At 41.0% G+C, this 21,027-nt stretch overlaps 1 protein-coding gene across 1 annotated transcript in view; it reads left to right on the forward strand.

Moving 5' to 3' along the window:
- Positions 1-5,324: 5,324 nt before the first annotated feature.
- ACVR2A (activin A receptor type 2A) overlaps positions 5,325-21,027 on the forward strand; it is a 70,364-nt gene continuing 54,661 nt past the window's right edge. Inside the window, exon 1 of the mRNA XM_075757270.1 lies at positions 5,325-7,184. Coding sequence (XP_075613385.1) covers positions 7,130-7,184 — 55 coding nt within the window. The 5' untranslated portion in view covers positions 5,325-7,129. The remainder of the gene's footprint in view (positions 7,185-21,027) is intronic.

Here is a 21,027-nt window from a genome sequence, read left to right on the forward strand (position 1 = left end):
CATTGTCAGGACACTGTAGCAAAAGAAAACACTTGTCACACATTTTAAGAATTCATCCAAAAATAATGATGAAAACATTACAATGTTGTAGCACTTTTGCTTTCTGTGATGAACATGGAGTTTGTTTATGAAGGGTTATATAAATTATCATACTATATTCTCAGAAGGAAGATCTCTACACAGACCTGAAGAACCTTGTTTTCATAATACAGATTAAGAATTCATCCTGGACTCTTCATGGCACTTCAAGAAAAGGATTGTATAGCATAAATGAGGACTATAGTACAATATCTTAATTTTACTATGAAATATGCATGAAATCATACACAATAAATGCACAGTAATAAAAAATTGTGATACAACAAACTGCCTCTAAGAGACAATGTAGTGTCTGAAAGCAACAGGAAGCTCTAGTCGGGTGATCTTTTCTGACAAGACAGTGCAAATCCTAGAAAGAAACATCACTCTGTCCTCTAAGAAAATAGGTTAGTTATTTTTGAATCTCTGCACAAGTATTTTAAGGAAACAAAAGTCTGGAAAGCTGATCAAAGAAGAAAAATAATCACTGGCATAAATCTAGCCTTTAATGAACATGACGTGATGGAGATTGTACCTAAGTGTTGGGTACCCATGAAAAGTTGAAGCAGGGAAACATTCATCTTCATGTGGGTCTACAGGCTCCATCTGATTACATTAAAAAGGAATTTGTCACACATACAAACTCGCTATAGAAATAGCTTTACATAACATGATACAGGCCAAATCCTATTCATTTGTAGTTATTAGTGCTGCTCAAATGAATAAAATGAGCATACTTTAGCCAAACACCAAAGTACCCGAATCCAAAATAGGACTATGATTTTACTTTGTGGATATCAGCTGGATTCAACAACTGCATGTAAAATTTATAAGTTTGATTACAAGCCCAATCCAAAAGCATACCGGAGGCATGCTTTTGATTTCATTTCAGTTCGTCAACATTTAAAAGGCTGATTAAGTCTACATTTTCTCAGGCTTTAGAGATGTATTATCCATGTAACTGTAAAGCACCTCACTAGTTTTGGAACAGAGTAAAAAATGCAAAATAATGCATAATTTGTAGTAATTTTGTTATCTGTCCACTGCACTAAAACTGAAAATTTGTATTAAAATTCTTCTAAATATTAAGTTTCAGATAAGTTATGCATACTCATATGAAATTAAAAATAACTTCAAGGCAGGTATTTACCTTTTTTTTTTTTTTTTTTTAATTAGGCTGTCCTCCAGTATCTGCCCTTTTTCCAACAGCATGGAAAGTTAAGCTGGCTGGTAAAAAGGAGATCCCTGAGAAAGATTAATTTGCTGTTTTGGTCATTTTTGTTTTGTTTATGTAAGGACAGTGTCTGAAGATGGTCCTCTCTTCCTTCAGCATTTCAAACGGAGAATTACTTAGACCATGAGGGAAGATTAATGAGATAATGACAAGGGTTATATCTGTTGATGTTACTCCTGATATTATAAACCCCATGTTTCCCACTCTACATTTTAAAAGTGCTTGTATAGACACTATGAATGAGTCTTCTACAATAGCTTCTTACCTATAATGCTGTTTCTGCGTAAACAGTATTGATTCAGTGGTAAGTGTGGAAATAGCAAAGGCACAGCTGAAATCCTCTGTTCCTAGCAGTGCTCTGAAGAGAAAAATGAGACATTGCTGGGTTTTAATTCTTCTCATTATTCCCTAGAAGGAAAGTTATATTTGTGCTGCCTCTAGGCAAAGTACCATCCCACGTGAACAAAAGAATGAAACTAAGATCGCATCCATTTCATCTTGCTGCTGTTACTCCTGCATAGAAGCTCTCCGCAGATGCAGAAGTCCCTGATACTGTATCTTCAGTGCTCATATGTCATAGTAAACGATTCATTAAAAATGCATAGACAGATTGATCTTAGAAGAGGGGAAAAAAGATCTGGCGTTTAAGGCGAAAGGAAAATAAAAATGAAAAGCCAAAAGGTAGAAAAGGGAAACATCCCCAAAATTCACATGAAAAAGGCATGCAAAAAGACATCTGAAAAGAAAGACGAGACAGCAACTATATTGACATTTAATATGCCTACTTGGGATAAAACTCATCCTTTTACTAGCAATGAAAGCAACAGCTCAGAGAAAGCCCAAAGCCCTTAAAGCATTTTATATCAAGAACCTCACAAAAACAGTAGGCAATTTCTGCTAAGGTCTGTACAATATTTGCACCAAACTAGCTAATTTAGTTTTTAAAAATGTCATTAAATGGGAGCAAAACCCTAATGCAGCTATAGCCGTATTAGTATTGTGCTTATAATGACACAACCAGTATTAAGGTGCTGCATCCATGCACAAAACTGTTTATTATTGTTTGCATACCAAAAATGAGCATCTTTGGACCTCTCATCTTTGTTTCTTTTCACGTTACATCAGGTAGGTCTGCAAAGGATGCAAGGCTGTGGTGCAGCACCAGTGGGGCTGAAAACAGACTGACTCCCATAATAATGCAGATGCTTCTGGAGTGGTATGAAAGTCTGAGCGGGCTCACTGATCCTAGGTACCCATAGTCAGCCGAATTCATATACCACTTCCCAGGGCCCCTTTAGGCCTTACAGCTGGGAAGGAAAAGAGCGAAAGATTTGTTTCATTCGCGATTCCCCTGGTCCTGATAAACATGTCAGTGCCACAACCAACCCTATACTACTTGTGGTTTTGTAATATTCACTGGATGGCCAGAAGCCCTTACTCTGCTAAAGGGATCCTGCAAGCAAAAACCCACCCATGCTTAAGAATAATAAGCTACTTGAGTAAGAGACACATGCTTACTAAGACAGCCATGCAAATGGTGGTATACAGATGACATATTTATTCTATTTTTATTTAAAAAAATCGGTAAAATACAAATATGGACCATAATTTACATTCTGTCAAAAAAAAAAAAAAGCCAAATACCTACAACGGGAAGTGTATATATATATATTCACACATACACAATAGCAATATTTTTAGCTATAATTTCCTACTCATGTGGCAACATGACGAGCATTTTGAAGAAGCTGAGCCAAGTGAAAACACAACCTGCAGAACAGGTCACGTTTAAATATTCTGCTATTGAAGAATATTAAAAACTACAGATTAAGTAGGAGTGTTGTAATACTTACATTAATTAACTCTTGTAAATCATTCTGAAATACTTGGATAAAAGATGGCATAAAAAGTGTTGCCACATGTCTTGATGCTTCTAGATGTGCACAATCCCATACATCTTGTTTTGCTTTTGGATGCCTCAAATCATCAAAAATATTGTCAGTGGATGAATTTAGTGTCAGTAAGCGTCTGAACTCAGCAGAGAAACACCAAGGATGCCCAAATCCTGATTAAGAACTCTAGCAGACACCTCAATGGAATAGGCTGAAATATCCACATTTCTTCTGAATCCAAGTGCTAGCGGTGCTCACCAGGTCTAGTTCCTGAACGCCTGTGTTGATCAGTGAATTAGCACAGCTCAGAGAGCTAGGAAATGTTACTCAGCCCTGACTTGGCCGTATACTCACATATGTGTGATACCTTATACATAATGTTCCTTCCAATCTAGTACCACCTAGTATTCACATCCAAAATAAACTTAAGACCATGCCATCAAGCAGTCTGAAAAAGAAGGTATGTGAAATCGCTCAACACCTATCTGGGTTTAGTGAACAACGTAACCAGTTTTCAGAGAACTTGCTACTTCTTGCTTATGCAAGCACAGGTGTTTATAAAATACAGAAAATAAAGGCCAGCATTAAAGCCCTTATGCTTTCCCACATTGATCTAAGAGACATGTCTGCTTTTTTATTCAGAGACAAGTAATGTATTTTATCGTACCCATTTAAAAAAAAAAAGTGCAGGGAGTCTCACCAAACTCACAGAGCAGAACCGCTGTTCGTAAGGGGGATAATCTAGTGCAAAAGTGTTTTATCTTGGAGTGACAAAAAGTACGACCAATATATACCTCTTCCCCAAAAGGTGAAACTGGAAATTATTCATCCTGCTCTCTCCCTCCTCTGTTCCAAACTGAGCACATGTGCTGCTTCATACTCACGTTCTGCTCTTGCACAGTATGTAAAACAACGTAGCGTTGTGCCCGTCTCAGGAACTTCTAAAGGCTATCTCGCTACAAATAAATACTGCAAGCTGCTGGTCTGCGGCAGCCAAAGGACAAACAATGATAGGAAACAGAAGTTTGTTGTGATTCGGAGGGAGGCTAAGCAAGCTGCCAGAGGCAGGAAGCCTGGCCACCACACGAGCAGAGCACCCTGTTCTTCAGGGCGACCAGCACAAACATATTTAATTGCACGGGATACGCTGTGTAGGTACAACCACCCATTAACGTAGTATCTTGGCGTGACAGCGCCTGAAAGGAAGGCTCTAAAACACACTGGATGTTGCGGCAGCAGCAATTACCCTGAGGAGAATGCCCGCCATGGGGACCACCCCAAGGCCCATCTCCAGCAAGGGCTCCCTGTCGCTGGCATTTCAAGCTGGGGGAAGAGAGGCAGAGGGCCGGGAAAGCAGCGTTTGGCACCACTAGTAGCAACTCAGTTTTACACCAGGTCTCACAGCGGTTTTTACGGTAGTTTAGTCTTTTCTATCACCTGAAAAGGGCCCCGATCAGGGAGAGAAGCTCCAGAACACCAAGAACAAGCCCCGAAAAGGTGAATTAATAATAAGGGGGGGGTGGGACCGGGAGGCGCCAGCTCGCCTCCTCCGGCGGCGGCAGGGCCGGGCGCAGCGAGCAGGTGCCGGCGGGCGGCGCAGCCAGGCCCGTCCCTCACACCTGCCGGCCGGCACGGCGGCCTCCTCAGGGCGAGCGCCAGCAGCACCCCCGCTGCGTTACCGAGGCGAGAGACGACAGAGTCCGACTCCCACCGACCTTCGCTCTGGCAAAGCGGGCAGGACACCTCCGGGGCGGGGGCAGCGGCCGAGCGCGGAGCACCGGGACGGGCGGGCGGCGCCGGGCGAAGGCGCCCAACGGCCGCGGCGCGAGGGCCGCGCCCAGAGGCGGGCGGGCGGGGGCGCGCGCTCGCGCGCGCGGACACGTGTGTGCGCGCCTGTAAGGCGGCGCGCGGGCAGGTAGGGGCGGAGAGAGCGCGGCGGCGGCCGAGCTCCGCCCCTCAGGAGGAGGGAGGGGCGGGGTAGGCGGGGCCAAGCGGCGGTCGCTGGGTCGTGAGTGGGCAGGGCGGTTGTCAATCCGGGGCGGCGCGCGGCCGCCCGGCGTCGCGCGACGGGCTGCCGTGATTGTGGGAAAGGAGGGGAGGGTGGGGGAGGGGGAGGAGGAGAGGAAACAAAAACAATCGTCCGGGCGCCGCCATCTTGGGTCCGTTCTCCACGCCACACAAGTGAATGGGTAGATATGAAATTACCACAGGGGAGCAGCAACGGCAGCAGGGTACGGAGGGCTGTTCCAAGCTGCCAGCTGGACTCGGGAGACTCTAGAGACGGCTCCTGCCGCCGCCCAGAGAAAATCCCCGTGCTCGGCCTTTTCTCCTCGCCAACCCCTAAGCTGCACTCCTGGAGGGACAAAGTTGGTTTCAGCCGCGCTGCCTCCGCTGCCCGGGAGACGAGAGAGTTGCGTTCAGCAGCGGCTTCCTCGGAGCCGGGAGTGAGCCGGGGTCAGAGTTAGGGGAGAGGGTGCCGAGGGGATTCTTCCCCCCTCCACCCTCCGGCCAGGGCTCGCCTGGTGCGCTGTGTGGGAGGCACGAGGAAAAGACAGCGGGAGTCCGGCAGCCTTTTCCTTTCCACCCCTGCTATTTCTTATTCCTTTCTCCTAAAAGGAAAAAAAAAAAAAAAAGGCAAGAACTGAATTGAGGGGGGTGTGTGTGGCGGGAGGTGGGGGGGGGGGCTGTCTCGGGTCTCCGTGTGAGCGGCAGCGGGGCGGGCGGAGGTGCGGCGAGAAAGAAATGTGTCCGTGAGGAGTTGGAGTGTGCACCAGGCTGAGGAGCCACACGCCTGCTGCGCGGGAGGAAGAGACCTGCCGCCCCTCAAACAGCTCGGAGGGAGCCGCTGCATCCTCCCCGGTGCCCGCAGCCTCGCTCGCCTCCTCGCTCCCGAAGAAGCTGAATTCTCCTAGAAGCACGGCAATCAAGGAAGGAAGGATTTGCCACAAAGAATATATCACCCTCCTCCCCAGCGGCTGGATACTGCATTTTTTTTAATTTTTTTTTTTCCAGTCACTCTTCTGTGTTTAAATACCAAATATAGCCTCTTGGGGGGGAGGGGATGGAAATCTCTTAGAAGAATTCGAAATCTTGCTCGGATTCGGGACTGCTGGTGTTGCACGGCCCGGCAGAAGGACCGCGGAGAAGGGGAGATGTGCGGCTCTCGCTGACTAGAGATTTGCCACTTTTCGGGAAGCCCGAAGGTTGGTTTGTTATCAGACTGTTGGGTTTTTTCCCCTTTTCCTGTTCTGGGTGACACTAAAGCCCTCAGCATTATTAAAGAAAACCGAAGTGTTGCCCACGCGTAGCTGCTGGCTTTTCTTTTTCACGGTAGTTTTCATCAAGAAACGGACAAAACTTCCTCCCTTCACCCGGAGGCTTTTGAGGTTTGAAACTGAAATGGAGTTACTTTTCTCCCAAACACTACGTGTTGTATGAGGGGAGCCAGGACGAAAAACATCGTGTTTACTGATTTCGATAGGACTCCTCGACACTCGGCACCCACGAGGGATGATGCTTCACGGAGCTTGATGTGGAAAAGCAGAGTCGGAGTGTGCTCAGAGACTTCCTCGTGTCCGGCGGCTTAATTGTTGACTTTTTTTTTTTTTTTAGAAGTGGATTCGTAGCATACTTTTATGAATTGAATTTTGCCACCGTTTGTACAGAAGCCAAATGACACGTGTGTTTTGAAACACGGTTCCAAATACATCCATCCCTCAACCCGGATTCTCACTAGAAAGAGCCGGAGGGAGATTGTCAGTGTCTAAAGAAATCTGATTTTACTGTTTTATGAACATTTATCTGCTGCAGAAATGTTGCTATAGATTGCTTTATAACGGTTCAGCAAGAAGGGAGATTTTCTAGCTTGCAGGACCTAGGAAACTGGATACTTAAAGTCACTTAAATGTTTTAACAGCATTGGAAAATGGGAGCTGCTACTAAGTTGGCGTTCGCTGTTTTTCTTATCTCTTGTTCTTCAGGTAAGTGAATGTTCTTGGTTTTGTCGCTTTAAATGTAAGGCTTTGGGGTCAGCACTTGAAAGCTTAAGGTAACTTTGTCGATTAGTATGAGTGAGGAGAAATCTTCCCTTTTTTCAGATGACAAATGTTTGGGGATGGCAGTGACTGTAAGGGCAGAAGCTGTTTCATCGTTACTCTTAAAAAATGTAGAACACGAGCACTTCAAATCGGTGCAGCGCTTGGATTTCAGATCAATTGTGTGGAACAAATGTGGAGATGTAACCACCTAGTGTCACATACAGTAATCTGGCAATGCAATTATTAGTGTTTCATGGTGGTTTTTTAAATAAGAATAACCCAACTGAAATACTCTTCACTTCAATTAGATCTCTTATTCGGGACCATTCACTGGTGAATGGCAGCCTTCATTAATGCTTCATTAGTTTGGAATAGGTACTGCTCTGAAGGCATTAGCTCGTCCTTTAATGATAGGAGGGGTGTGTGCATGTATAGATGTATGCACAGAATTAGGCTGAAAAAGCAGGCTTTCAGTTTCTAAACAATAACTTGTAACGCTTTGTATTGTGCTGCTCAATGCGTCACTGCCTTGTTGTACAAAAAACTACTACTTTTCTCTTCAAAACATCAGAAGTTGGGTTTCAAATGCCAGCTCTGAGTCCTGAGAAGCCAGCGGGGTGCGAGGACTTCCCCAAGCTTCTTTAGGAGGAAAATGGTTATGGTAGCAACCAGTGGTTGGGGGAACTGTTGGTACTTCTGCTTGAAGCTCCATCAGTTTCCAGAAAACCCCCGTTGTGAGCTGTGTAAGGGATCTGATATTTGTTTACATGGCAAGCCACGCACTTTTTGCTTAGCTTGGAATGTGTATATACTCCTCTGTGTAGGTTTAGCCGCACTCTTAGCGTTCTTGCAGGGTGTGCAAAGGTGTCCTTGTTTATCAGTCTGAAAACTGGCAGACAAGTGCTCAGCTTTTCAGTGTAACTGGTGTAAGGGAGTAATGAGATCCGTATAGCAATGCCTTTTAAAATTTCAGTGTTATAATGCACTGGATTTTGCTGAACAGGACGTTTTCTTGTGGTTGGTAAATGGATAGTCTAGTCTTATGTCTGTAGCGGTATTGATCAATTCCGTGTGAGCTAAATGTGCTGTGAAATGGCGAGCGCTGCCAGAAATAAACCAAAAAAAATCCTTCTGTTTTAACCAGAAAAATAACAGAGCAGGTTAAGGATAGAGGGTTTGGGCTTTATTTTTTTTATTAGTGTATACCATTTATTCCTCTGTTGCAACAAAACCAGATTTCTTCTGGCAGTTTTGTCTTGCAGTAGAAGATGTCTTTCATCTTTTCCTAATACCTTGGTTTTAAATTACTTAAGCAACATTCCTTTCAATTCAGGAATATTTTCTGTAGGGAAACTTTTTTTTTTCCCCCCTCTCTCACTGACAGTTTCTGAAAGACTTGGTGCCATCTGCTCTTCTTCTCTGTCTCTCTTCCATGTCCTTCTCTTAAAATCCTTTTGCCTAGAGCACAGAATAGAGATCGTGTTGACATTGTCTATCCTACTTACTAAAAAGAACGGTTAAACAACAAAAAAAATCTGTCTTTTCTTTAGCATTTCCTGCTCAGGTTGTTCTTGGTAAGGCAAAATGAGCGTTTCTCTTGCCTGTGAAGATGGAATTAATCTTTGCTAAATGGGCAGGAAACTGGCTGCAATTCGGACTGCTTCTCATGTTAATGACATTGTTTTGGTGGTTATTCCAGTATTACACGTTAAGTGTTCTGGTATTTAACAATTATTAAACTATTTTCTACTCACCTAAAATTTTAGAGTATGTGCAGTCCCGGTATAGGCCTGAAAATAAATAAATTCAACAGTAAGCTTTTGTTTTTACGATCAAAATTATAAGATTATGGAAGCTTTTAGCAAGAAGTACGGGCATTTTGATAAGCAGTGTTTCTTCTCTTCACTGTGACTTGTTTTGGTTTAAAATCATACCTGATCAATTTATTCTAACATCGTGGTCAGGAGAAGTTGTTTCCTTTGCAGTCTTTAGTCTGAAAAAAAGTCTCCCCAGGTCTAAAGATGTCTGGTTTGTCTTTCTCTGGTTTGCAGTCTCCAGCTACTCGTGTGTGTGTGTGTCTCGGGGAGTGGGGGTGTTCGTTTACTGTATTTATTAATTTATTTTTATATGCAACTATTTTCTGCAGTTGTTTACATGGCCAATTAATACTAGTGATCTTTAAATAGGTGAAAATGTTACGGGATTTTTTTTCTTTCTAGGTGGTGGGTGTGGAAGTGGTCTTTAGGTTGAAGGCATTTTATTTTACTATCTGTAAATTGCTGTATGAAATCCTATAAATGTACTTCAAATGGATAGGAATTTCCAGGGAATTCAATCTAATAATCTTTGCTAAGGGAGTGAAAAATATTTCCCCTTTCTGACTAAGATATTTGCAAAAGAGCATCTGTGTTGTGTTATTAGGCTTTAAAATATTTGTAGATGCTTGGATAAAAGTGGGTGTAGGTTTGCACCCTTTTGTACTAATTCAAGAGAATGAGATGAGTGCATATTAACTAAAGATGAAAAGAAAGTGCCCGGGTCAAGGTTCTCCATGTGCCCTCTAATATACTTTTTTTTATGTAAACCTCTGTGTATTTTTGATAAAGAACAGAAGATCCTGAAGTAGTAATAAAATACTTATGAACAATTGAATATGCTTCCTGTGCCTCTCCTGTAGGTGAGGCAAGATTGTAGGTGATCTTAAAAAAGAAAAATAGTAAATAAAATAGCTTGTTCATCAAAGAATACTTATCTTTAGATATTATCTGTGTTCTCCCCTCCCCCAAGGAAGTGTGCTTCTGTGTCCTCTAGTTTTTATGATTGCTCAGTTGTACCTCATGAAATTTCAGGAGCAAAGAATGTATACTTTTATAACTTTCTGTGATGTTTCAGGATATATATACCCTGTGCAGCTGAAAATGCAGGACGTGTTGAAGTAGTGGATTGTCTTTAACCAAAATCTTCTGTTGTGGGTGCTATAGTTTTTAACATCTCCTGGTTCCTTTTGCTACTCTTAAACTTAATGTCTCCCAAACCATCATTTCCTCTCTTCTGAGCTACCTGCTCTATCTCTGGTACCTGGGCAGTCCGTCATCAAAGTAGTTCTGCAGCTATAAGTGTTAAGCTATAAGTCTTGCAGGGGACAAGGCTCATATTTGTTAAAACTCACTTAAGCTCAATTCATGCTAAAAATCGCCTAAGCAAAAGGAAGCACATCAGAAAAGTCTTGGTCTCTTTTTTTTTTTTTTCCTAATACTAGATCTTTCTCAAGCCACTCAGAAGGTCTTGAGTAATTTTGCTAAAGGAAATGGCATGTCAAATATACCTTTGTAGTTGAAGTAATGTTCTGCATGGGGAATGTTTTATTCTTTGATTTTTAATTTATTCATTTCCTGTCTCACATTGATTATTATCAGAAGGAATGATCTTTCAAAATTCCACCGCCCCCCCCCCAAAAAAAAATCTAGCTAGAACTGTGCAGCCCAAGATACTGGAAGCTGGATGGTTAGGTGTTCTGAAGGAATTGAGGGGTGGGAGGTGAGACTTCTCTTTAATTTTACTAGTGTAACATTTTTTTTGACTGTCCTTTATTATTAATTTGAAAAACCTGCCAAAGGTTTAGGACTATTGTTTGTGAAATAGTCTCTGTTGGTATGTTCTCTGCAAGCAGACCATGATTGTGGTTGAACTCTAATCATTTTATCGCACAGACGGAGCAATAAAACACTTCAGACTTAGTACTGCTTTTAAAATTGTGCTCAAGATTGCTTTTGTATAAGAGTGTACGCTTTTTTTGTATTAAGTATGTTATTGGGCAATACCCCTGTACTTTTGATATTGCTGTTGAAAGCAGGACTTGTAAACCTACTTAATACTGTTTTAAAGCATAGATACATTTACATAGATGTAAATGTTAGGTAGTTTACAAAGTTTCATGGGTCCAGGTTGATGTTAACTTTTATTACAGATCAAAATTCTGTTACTAATTCTATGTAATCTGTTAATACTTAACAACAGTTACAAACACTGAATCTTCTGGGTTATGAAAAACAGCTGTACTTGTGCTAATGCAATATTAGAACATGTAAGCGTAGTTCTAGTAGAACTCTGCTTGACAAATGTTTCGGGAGAGATGCTGCTGTCATGGATTTATTTGTATGTCTACCCTTCAGACACAAGTCTTTTTCTCAGAGAAAAAGCTTAAATAAGTGTGTCTTCAAATGCTGGATGCTATGTAAGTTGGTGGGAAAGCTGTTTTCTGCTGTATGAGAGTGTAAGAAGGTAATCACTGCTATCAGAATAATAGTTTTCAGCTGGTTTTAATGGCAAGTATTTGAATGCCACTTCTTTTTTTCTCTTTTTTTCCCCCACTTTTCTGGAATTTGGGAGCAAAAGTCCTTAGGTGATGAGTTCAGATGATTTGTAAATGAGGATAGACAAATACATAAATTCCCCCCCCCCCCCTTTGTTTATCTACAGAGGTTTATTTTTGTCATATCATTAGTTTTAGGTAGGGGAACAAGTAACATTAACTCCAGTGCTTTTCATTCTTACTGATCTACCTTCTCTTCCAACTCCCCCATAGCTTATTTATCTTTGAAATTGGAACACAGTTCTATTTCAAATCATCGTTATGAAGTTTATATGTATAGTGTCTAGATCTCTTAAGAGATGACTCATAAAAGACGGTAGCAACATTTTCTTTATTCAGACAAATGTGGTGGATCCTATATGCAAAAGTGGTCTTTTGGAGACCTATGTGATTCGTAGGTAAGATATAGCAGGTCTTGGGTACATATCCTTGGGAAATTATCTGGAGAATAATCATTATAACATGGGCTGCAGAGTGGTAGAGGATGACAAGGAATCTGATTGTGAAAGAGATTTCTTGGTGAAGGGGAGATGCATTTCCACTGCTTAATTAACAGAAAGCAGATTAATGCAAATGTCTGCTTTAGCTGGTTGGTAGAATACATGGTCTGTTAGCTATCTGATGTTCCTGAAAATGAGAACTCTTTAAAAAGATCAAGAAAATTACGAATTTTACAGCCAAGTTCTTGTGTGATGAAATCTTAATGTGTTTTTGTTGCCTTGGTGCTTAAAATTCAGCACATCTTATTTCCTTTTATTTCCATATGGAAATTGAAGTGTTATTGGATGCCAGTGACTTTATGTGGCATCTCTTATATTCTCCCCTACACTGTCTGTGTGGTGGTGGAGGGTTTTTTTTTTTCTTAGAAACAGTTTGTGACTACGCTGCCAAACAGCAGAGCATATTTAGGCTTAATCCCACAGAAAATGAATATTTACTGCCATATTGTTTACATTGCATATCTTTGTGGCTAAGAATCCCAAACGTACATTAGATACATCAAATACTTCAATTGTTGGTGGAAAGAAGGCAGAGAATGGTTTATCCACTGCAGTAATTATTGCTAAGGCACCATTCCGTAATAGTTTCACAGTAACCTTTAAAGAGAAAGGTCAACATTCGTGGGTTTCTTCTGAATTTTTTATTTAAAACTGTAACTGGAAGCGAGTAGTCTGGCTAGGAAAAAATAGACAATTCACTTATTAACTGGAGGCATAAATCTTTGGTTATGTGGTTAGAGGTGTTTGAAGAACACTTGGAAATGAGAGAAGCATTTGTGGGAAGACTTACCTGTTCCTGCAGCCAGCAGCAACTGGAGGTAGCTCTAGTACTGTTGTTAGGATGGGATCTATTGAGGCTGGGCGTTGGAGGTGTGAAGTACTACTTTGCACCCACCTCTAGGTAGGTGCTGTCACAAAACGCTGAATAACTTTAGATATTTCAGCAAAAGAATGTACCTCCTCTTTTTATCTTTTCTTTAACTTCTGTTCCACAGTTCTCCCAAACTAATCCAATTTTCAGACTCGCGGTCAAAGAATGATGAGCAGGATGGTAGCTTCTGCCTCCGTCTTTAGAACCTTCTTTGTGATGGTCCTCCTAATGAACTGTGCTGCTGTTGCTTTCAGGCAGAAACCTTGTTATGGAGAAAATGAGCAAGTGACATACTTAGAATTGTATTTATGCCAAAAAAGGTCCCAATGAAGGCTGTGTGACCTAAAATCTTGGTGACTTTACAATGTAGCAGTGGAAGAACAGGAATGCTTGCGTGTATTGCCAATTCAGTGTGTCATTGGTTTTTCTGAGGGTAAATTAAGTATTGCTGAATTCTAAAAACTTGCCTTGTAGAAGTACTGTTATTCTGTATTCTACTGGTATTTCTGGTTAAATTGGTGCAAGATAATCTGTGTCAATCAAGATGCAGAGTCAGTCCAAAATTGTAATTAATTTCAGTGTTTTTCTTGAATTACTCACTGAGAAGGCTTATTAGTAACTATTAAACTACATTGACTTGGCCTTCATATGTCATAGAGTACCTTTAGTTGTTAAGAAGGCTACATGTTGTCGAAGTAATTTAAATGGCTAGATTTTGAGATTCCTTATTTTGTTGAGGTATAATTTCCATTTTTAAGGATTTATATGAAGCTGTAATCAGGTGGTAATTCACTTCAAAATGCTGAAACCAGAATGTAATTAAAAAACCAAACCCCTATATACTCTTAACTGTGGTGGGCATGTAAGAAATGCCAGAATACATTTTTTTGCTTTTATAACTCTTTTATTGCATAAGGGAAACATTGCCTGTAGTTAGTGAATTGAACTGACTGAAAGGCAAGCTACTCGAGAAGAATCAATGTTTTATAAATGCTAGATCTTGACTAAAAGGAAAAATAAGACTATTTCTCAAATTCTTTTGTTTTCTGAACTTTGAGATAGTTGTTAACTAAGCTGGAATTAAGAAAATGAGCATTGTATTTTGCGTTTACAAATGGTAGGTATTGCTTTCTAACCTAGTTTTGTTGGGCACGTAAATGATGTTGGGAATATTCTACTGTCTCTGTAAGGATGAAGGCAAATGAGTTAAGTTTTACTGTTTTAATTCTTAACACTGACACAGTCTAAAGCTGATACCTGAAAGGTTACTTGACAGGTCCAATTTCATGTAAAGGTTTTGTTTTCAGAAAGTGTCTGTACAATTATTTTTAAAACTGGCAATAAGACTCTATATTGCTCAATGTTGTTGCTTTTCTGTGGCTTTAACTCTTTGCATCTTCCATTCCTAAATGGAACGGATTCAACGTATTGTCATTTCACTAGAGAAGAATTATATTTTATAACTGAAGTTGTAGAGTTTCTTGGGGCAGATCAACTTTTTGAAATTACTTTTTAAAAACATAGGAGCATAGATTCATTTGGATCATCAGGTGATCTTCTCCAGCATCATGCTCAAAGCAGTATTGTCCACCAAACCTCCAGGTTCTTGTCGCAGGGCTGCTGCCTAGGGGTGCTCTGCCCACAGGTGCAGGACTGTACGTTGTCCCTGTTGAATTTCATGAGGTTCTTATTGGCCCACCCCTCTGGTCTGGCTAGATCCTCCTGAGCGACATCCTTGCTATTGAGCACCCCACCTCTGGCATTGTCTGCAGACTCACTGAGGTGCCTTACACCACCTCCTCCAGCCAGGTATGGGACAGGATGGGGGGGACTCTGCTGGTGATACTTCGCATCCCACTATGGACGTGTTCCTTATGTGAGTGGTTCTATTCCAAACGCATGCTGGCTCTATCTCAAGCTTTATTTACTATCTCACATACCTGATTTTAACTCTGTTTCACTAGCTTGCTTCCTTTTGGTGGCTTTCAAACTTGTGATTTGGAGGGGTTTTTGTAACTGAAGCTGTGATAGCATGACCTTATTTTTTCAGATTCAGAGTTCTTATCTAGGTAATGCTAATCTCTAGTCTTTAAATTCTGCCTAAATGATCATAGTGATCTTTATTCTGTCAGCTGTATTTCAAATACTTGGATTTCATTATCAAGGTGTAAGTTGAAATTTAATCTGTTTTTTAAAAGCTATTTTTAAATATAACCAGTCATTTTACCAAGGCTTCTAACATGAAAAACTGTTTCCTTCTAAGAATTTTGGGGAAGATCCACATAAACAGGGAAGTGGTTTAATTTTGTTGTTAAGTTAGTGTTAAGTGTATGAGACAAAATTAAATTTTGCAGTAAGTAACTGTTAATTTTAGAAACTTCTGGTAGTGTTTGTCAGTAGAAGGTACAGATAGTTCTCTTTGGCTTATAGCACTTACATGAGGGAAGAGTTTTCTTTAAATATTTCCATGTTTCAGGGTTGAAAAACATTTAGACTGTGAAAGTTGTGAAAACTTAAAATTGCACACAATGGTTTGAATTACTGTACTTTTAATAATGAATTAGATTGTCTATTTTTTCATCCTTTATGAAGCTACTTTATATGTAGCATAGAGAAGACCACTGGTTAAATATTTGCGATTTAATTCTCCGATCTTTAATTTTGGAAAGGGTCTGTTTTGCAATTATCCCTATGTATAATTGTATTTCATTAAATGTAACACAAAGCCTGTCAAAAAGGTTGTCTTAAATGGTTCTTAAAAATGTTACGGTTTGATTACATTTTTTTTTAACTTCATGTTGTGTGTAACTTGATACTGTGAGGAGACAGACCCCAACAAACAAAACCGCATCTAAGCTGGCCCATTTAGAGTAATAGAAATCAGTAGTGAGGTCTTAATTAATTTGTATGTGCCATATATATTATACACACTAAGAGCAAGATTTGGAACCATGAATAATTTGTGAGAAGGTTAATTAAAACCATAAGAGGGTTTTGGTCCCATTCCTGGCCCCAAGTAAATTCCACCCCTCCCCAAATAAAACAACAACCCCAGATTCAGTAGTGAGGAGTGAATTACCAACACTCTGGAAAACCCCCTATGGAAAAAAACCCCAAACATTTTGATGGATGACAAATAAAGTAAAATTAATTTCAGTTGGCTTTTGTCCCCTCTAAATGAGGGCACTGTTCTTCCGACAAGTTTAACTTCAATGCCTGTTTTGTCTCCCCCAAATGATGTGTAATTATCTCTGTAAAGTATTACTTTTTAAAAGAATTTTTACAATTTTCTTTTAATAGTTTAAGATCGTTGGAATGATTCAGAAAATACATTTGAATGCTGTTAGGACCAATGGCAACAGGTGCTCTGGAGGTTTTCTTTGAGGAAGGGAGAAATTTTTCTCCTATGCCCTTACCCTGTTGTGTCCTGCCCTGTGAGAGCAGAAACTTTTGTTTCCTAGCATCCCTTGATATACTAACTAATGCTTTTGAGAACACCTACACAGAGGCTGTATAGTAGATAACTTGCAGAAAAAAACATCAGTAATCCAGGAAGAATTATGATTGGAAGAAGAATCATCTATGGCATATCCTAAGGAGAACCATTTTCTAATGACCTGTCATAAGGATTCAGCCATAAAACAAATTCAGTTTTTGTTGTTTGGGTGTTTGGTTTTTTATTTTAATCTTGAGTCTAAATAGTGATGGGAATATGCACCAAAAGTGATGGGTTTGATATTACTCTAACAATGTGTGAGAACAGAAATGGAATAATTCTTGGATTTTACGTAATCATTGATCAGTAAAGATTAGAATTTGGTGAAACATCTTACGGTTTTGAAGGAGAATGGTGCCTGGTACAGTGGGATGAGCTTTTTAGGTGGTGATTCATAGAATCATAGAATGGTCTGGGTTGGAAGGTACCTTAAATATCATCTAGTTCCAACCCCCCTGCCATGGGCAGGGACACCCTCCACTAGACCACGTTGCCCAAAGCCTCATCCAACCTGGTCTTAAACACTTCCAGGGATGGCGCCTCCACAGCCTCTCTGGGCAACCTGTGCCAGTGCCTCACCACTCTAACTGTAAAGAATTTCTTTCTAACATCTAAATCGACCCTCCTTCAGCTTGAACCCATTACCCCTTGTCCTGTCACTGCACTCCCTGATAAACAGTCCCTCACCAGCTTTCCTGTAGGCCCCTTCAGATGCTGGTAAGCCGCAATTAGATCTCCCCGGAGCCTTCTCTTCTCCAGGCTGAACAGTCCCAACTCTCTCAGCCTGTCCTCATAGCAGAGGTGCTCCATCCCTCCTCTGGACTCTCCAGCAGTTCAATGTCTCTCCTGTACTGGGGCCCCCAGAGCTGGACGCAGTACTCCCGCTCTTGTGAGACCCCACCTGAGTAGAGGGGCAGGATCCCCTCCCTCGACCTGCTGGTCACGCCTCTTTTGATGCAGCCCAGGACACGGTTGGCTTTCTGCGCTGCAAGCGCACACTGCTGGCTCGTGTTTTGAGCTTCTCATCAATCAATACCCCCAAGTCCTTCTCCTCGGGGCTGCTTTCAATCCATTCCTCGCCCAGCCTATAGCTTGATGAAGATTTTTCTAGAACTCTGCCAAAATATTTCTTAGGAAATTTAATAATCCCAGAAGTCTTTCTCTGACCATTATTATAAATGTTTTGGTGTCGGAAGCTTTCAAAGTGAAGATGAGGAATGGTATCTGTGTAGAAAACCTATTGGCATTTTTTTACTTCAGCATAATCATCTTGGTCAAAGTATGAAGCTTCTTTCAACAAGGGATGTAGAGCACATCAACTCAGGTAGTTAAAATCTTCCCAGCTGAGTGCTAGCAGACTTCAATATGTGAAAGGCCAATGACAAGTTCCCATTTCTTCATATTTAAGAGTAAAAAATGTGTGTCTGAATTTGCTTCCAGTAGATTTTTGAGATATTTACATGCTGATAAAGTATGTTCTAGGGGAGCTTCAGTTGACCATCTGAACTTTTCTCCTCACAGTCATCCTTCTAGCCAAAGTTAGCCTAACATTTTTCTAAGAGAAGCTTGTTTGCAACCTCAATGCTTGTTTGAGAAATCCATTATTCAAGCATGGACTGACACATTCACCATGCAGTGAGTTGTAGACTTTGATAGGAACTCTTGGAACGTTACTAATAAAACGCAAAATCCTTGCTGCGGAAAACAAACAAGTTGTGTCTAGCATGTGTCAGATTTTGCTTCATCGATGGTATCATTAGAGAGGATATTTGAATAGAAAAAGTAATTTTGGAACAGAGGTTCAGTAATGCAATAAAGTTTTAGAAGTAAGCCAACAAAGTACATGCTTTTTAATTGTTCCTTCAGTATTTCAACCAGCTTCATAAAACAGCTAATTAACTTCTACTTGTCCAGAAGGGTTATTTCAGTTAAATATATTGTCACCTATTGTTAAAGGTGACAGCTGGTGTCTCCTTTGAGTGTAGCCAATGGTGTAGCCATTCAGGGCAGCTTGTCCTTCAATCAAAAATGGGGGTTTTCTTCTGTTGAGAAGTCCCTGGTGTTCTCCATGAGGTAGGAAGTTATGTATGGTAAGAAGTTAAGTCTTCGCTTTCCCCAGGCATCTTTAAGTGTCGTTATTTAAAAGTTCTGTTGTGTGGCACTTAGATTCTATTTCTAGCTTTAAGCTAGCTTCTCTTTGATGTATTGTGAAGAAGATTTTACAAATTGTACAGAATGAAAAATATTACATCATGGACCCTTTTCAGTGTTGGTGTCTTGTAGTAGTGTCAGCTTCAATTTATGTGGGATATTTAAGAAAAACTGATTGGAGAACTGGGAGACTGACAGTTCCTCTTCTCCGTATCCCCTTCCTCATCCACATAACCACTTCATGGCGAAGTTGCACTTCAGTGTTGGTTCAGCCCTCTTGTACTCCAGCCCTCCCTCATGGGGTGTGTCTGACATTGTGCTGGGCTGATTCAATTTGCTAAACCAGCAAAGGTGACTTGAAAAAACAGCAAGTAGCTTTCTGCAAGAAGTATCAAATGAGGACAAGAGTTGTGTTAAAAGAAGATAGGAGCAAGGAAAGAGATGGATGGAATAAGGGCTGGCAGTGAGTCTGCATGAATTGACTTAGGAGGTGAATTATCAAGGGAAAATGACGCATCAGAGTTGGTGAATAGAGCTGTTCTGTATACATATTGGGTAAGAAAGGAACAATAACAAAATTAATTACCATTTTTAATAATCTCCATCTTCAAAAAGAGCTTGCTTCTCTTTTTCAGAGTGGTTCTGAGGATCTCAGTGCATGTCTGTTGTAGGATTTCTTTCTCTTCCCTTGCTTTTTAAATATCTTCATGTCACATTATTCTCTAGGGGCTCTAGATAAAGCATTTCGAGGTAGATCAGCAGGCCACTACCTGTTGCAATGTTGCTCTAGACAGCACCTTTGCTCATCCTCCATTTTGCTGGTACAGAACTAGTGGTTTTTTTATATGGACGTATAAGGCTTGCATATGAGAGAGTGAATTTAGTGGTGAAGAGTTTACATTGTCATTATTGGCTTAAGCAGCACCCTCTTCTTTGCACTTGTGGATGTTTCACAGGCAGCAGAAGGCAAAGTTCCCATACTTTGTCATGTCAAAAACTGGTAGAGCTGCAACCTCCATCTGTGGAACCTAGTTCAAAGAAATAGGGGAAAAAATTCACTTCTCTGTCCCAGGTTCATCCAATTACATCCCAAGTTTAAAAGTACGATTTGGAAAGACTATTTGCAACAAAATCTTGGTAGTGTCTAATTTGTGGTGCTCCAATTTTAACCACAAGTTGTCTTACAAACTTACTCTGAGCAGGTAGGCATAACACTTTATGCAAAAACTCTGGAAAAATTTAGATCCAAGGAGAGACTAGACAGCTCTCTCAGCTCTGGAAATGATGGGGGAAGAAAGTAGAAGTCCCTTAAAATAATGAACCTCATTTGATAATGCCTGAATGTACTGAATTCTAAACTCTAAGCACTGCATCAATAATCATGTTTACAGAAAATAGCTGACCTGGTGATTTTTATATCAGCTAAACAGCCATGTAACAATTATGTCCAGGATCCCCACCTCCCCAGTCTGAGAGGACTCCATCTCATAAGCATCCTCCAGTTTCCAAGGGAGCATGTAAGAACCAGGTTACCTGTCAGGAGCTTTTTGTTTTGTTACCATTACAAATATGAACGTCTCTAAGCCAGATGAGTCAGCCACTGGAACCAGGGCAGTCAGGAGTGCAGAGCTTTTACAAAGTGTCATTAAATTGACGAAAGCCATAAACCGGGGAAGTCTTCCAGACAGCAGGGCACACTTCCTGAAAGAAAAGGTGCAGCTCTCTTGACAAGTCGGGGTGAGATTGTGGTACAGCTGCTAAGCAAGTCTTTGGGGCACCTCCCTAAACTCATCAGCCTTTTGTTACACTCTGGTGTGAAGTAAGCCTCAGGCTTTGTTCAGGCATCATGTTGCTTTTAACCTTCCCTGAAACTCTACATGAGGAGTACTTCTGTATTAAAATCCACACACGGGCAGCAAAAGTGAGATGTTAGTGCCCAGTAGCAGTGTTCTGAAATTCTAAATAAAGCATCCAGAAGTCCAGATCCGCTTCAGAAGCGTGGAGGAATCTCACCTTAGGTGTTATGTGAAACCTGTCATCTTCCTATTTCTTCCCAGCCATGGTCTTCTCCAGCTCAGCCCAAAACCTGCCTCCCCTTTAGGGAAGAAAGAAGCTAATGTTCCAGGCCCAGGCTGCTATTTCCAGCATTCTCTTCCTTTGGCCGCTTCCAGTTAGCTATGATGTTTAAGTTGCTTTCTACTTAAGCAAAGCAGAATTTTTAAACCCTTTCTTCCCTGAGATGATGGCTTCTGCTGAGGGCATCTAGGTTACCACAATGACGTACTGCCACCAGAAAGTAGAGGCCTAAATCTACATTATTTTTTGTCCACCTTCCTTCTAGTGAGACTGTTCATTCTTCTCCTGGGAGCCTAATATTCCTTTCTTATTTACCTTTG

This window comes from Balearica regulorum, chromosome 6 (assembly GCF_011004875.1).
Source record: "Balearica regulorum gibbericeps isolate bBalReg1 chromosome 6, bBalReg1.pri, whole genome shotgun sequence".
Lineage (NCBI taxonomy): Eukaryota > Metazoa > Chordata > Aves > Gruiformes > Gruidae > Balearica > Balearica regulorum.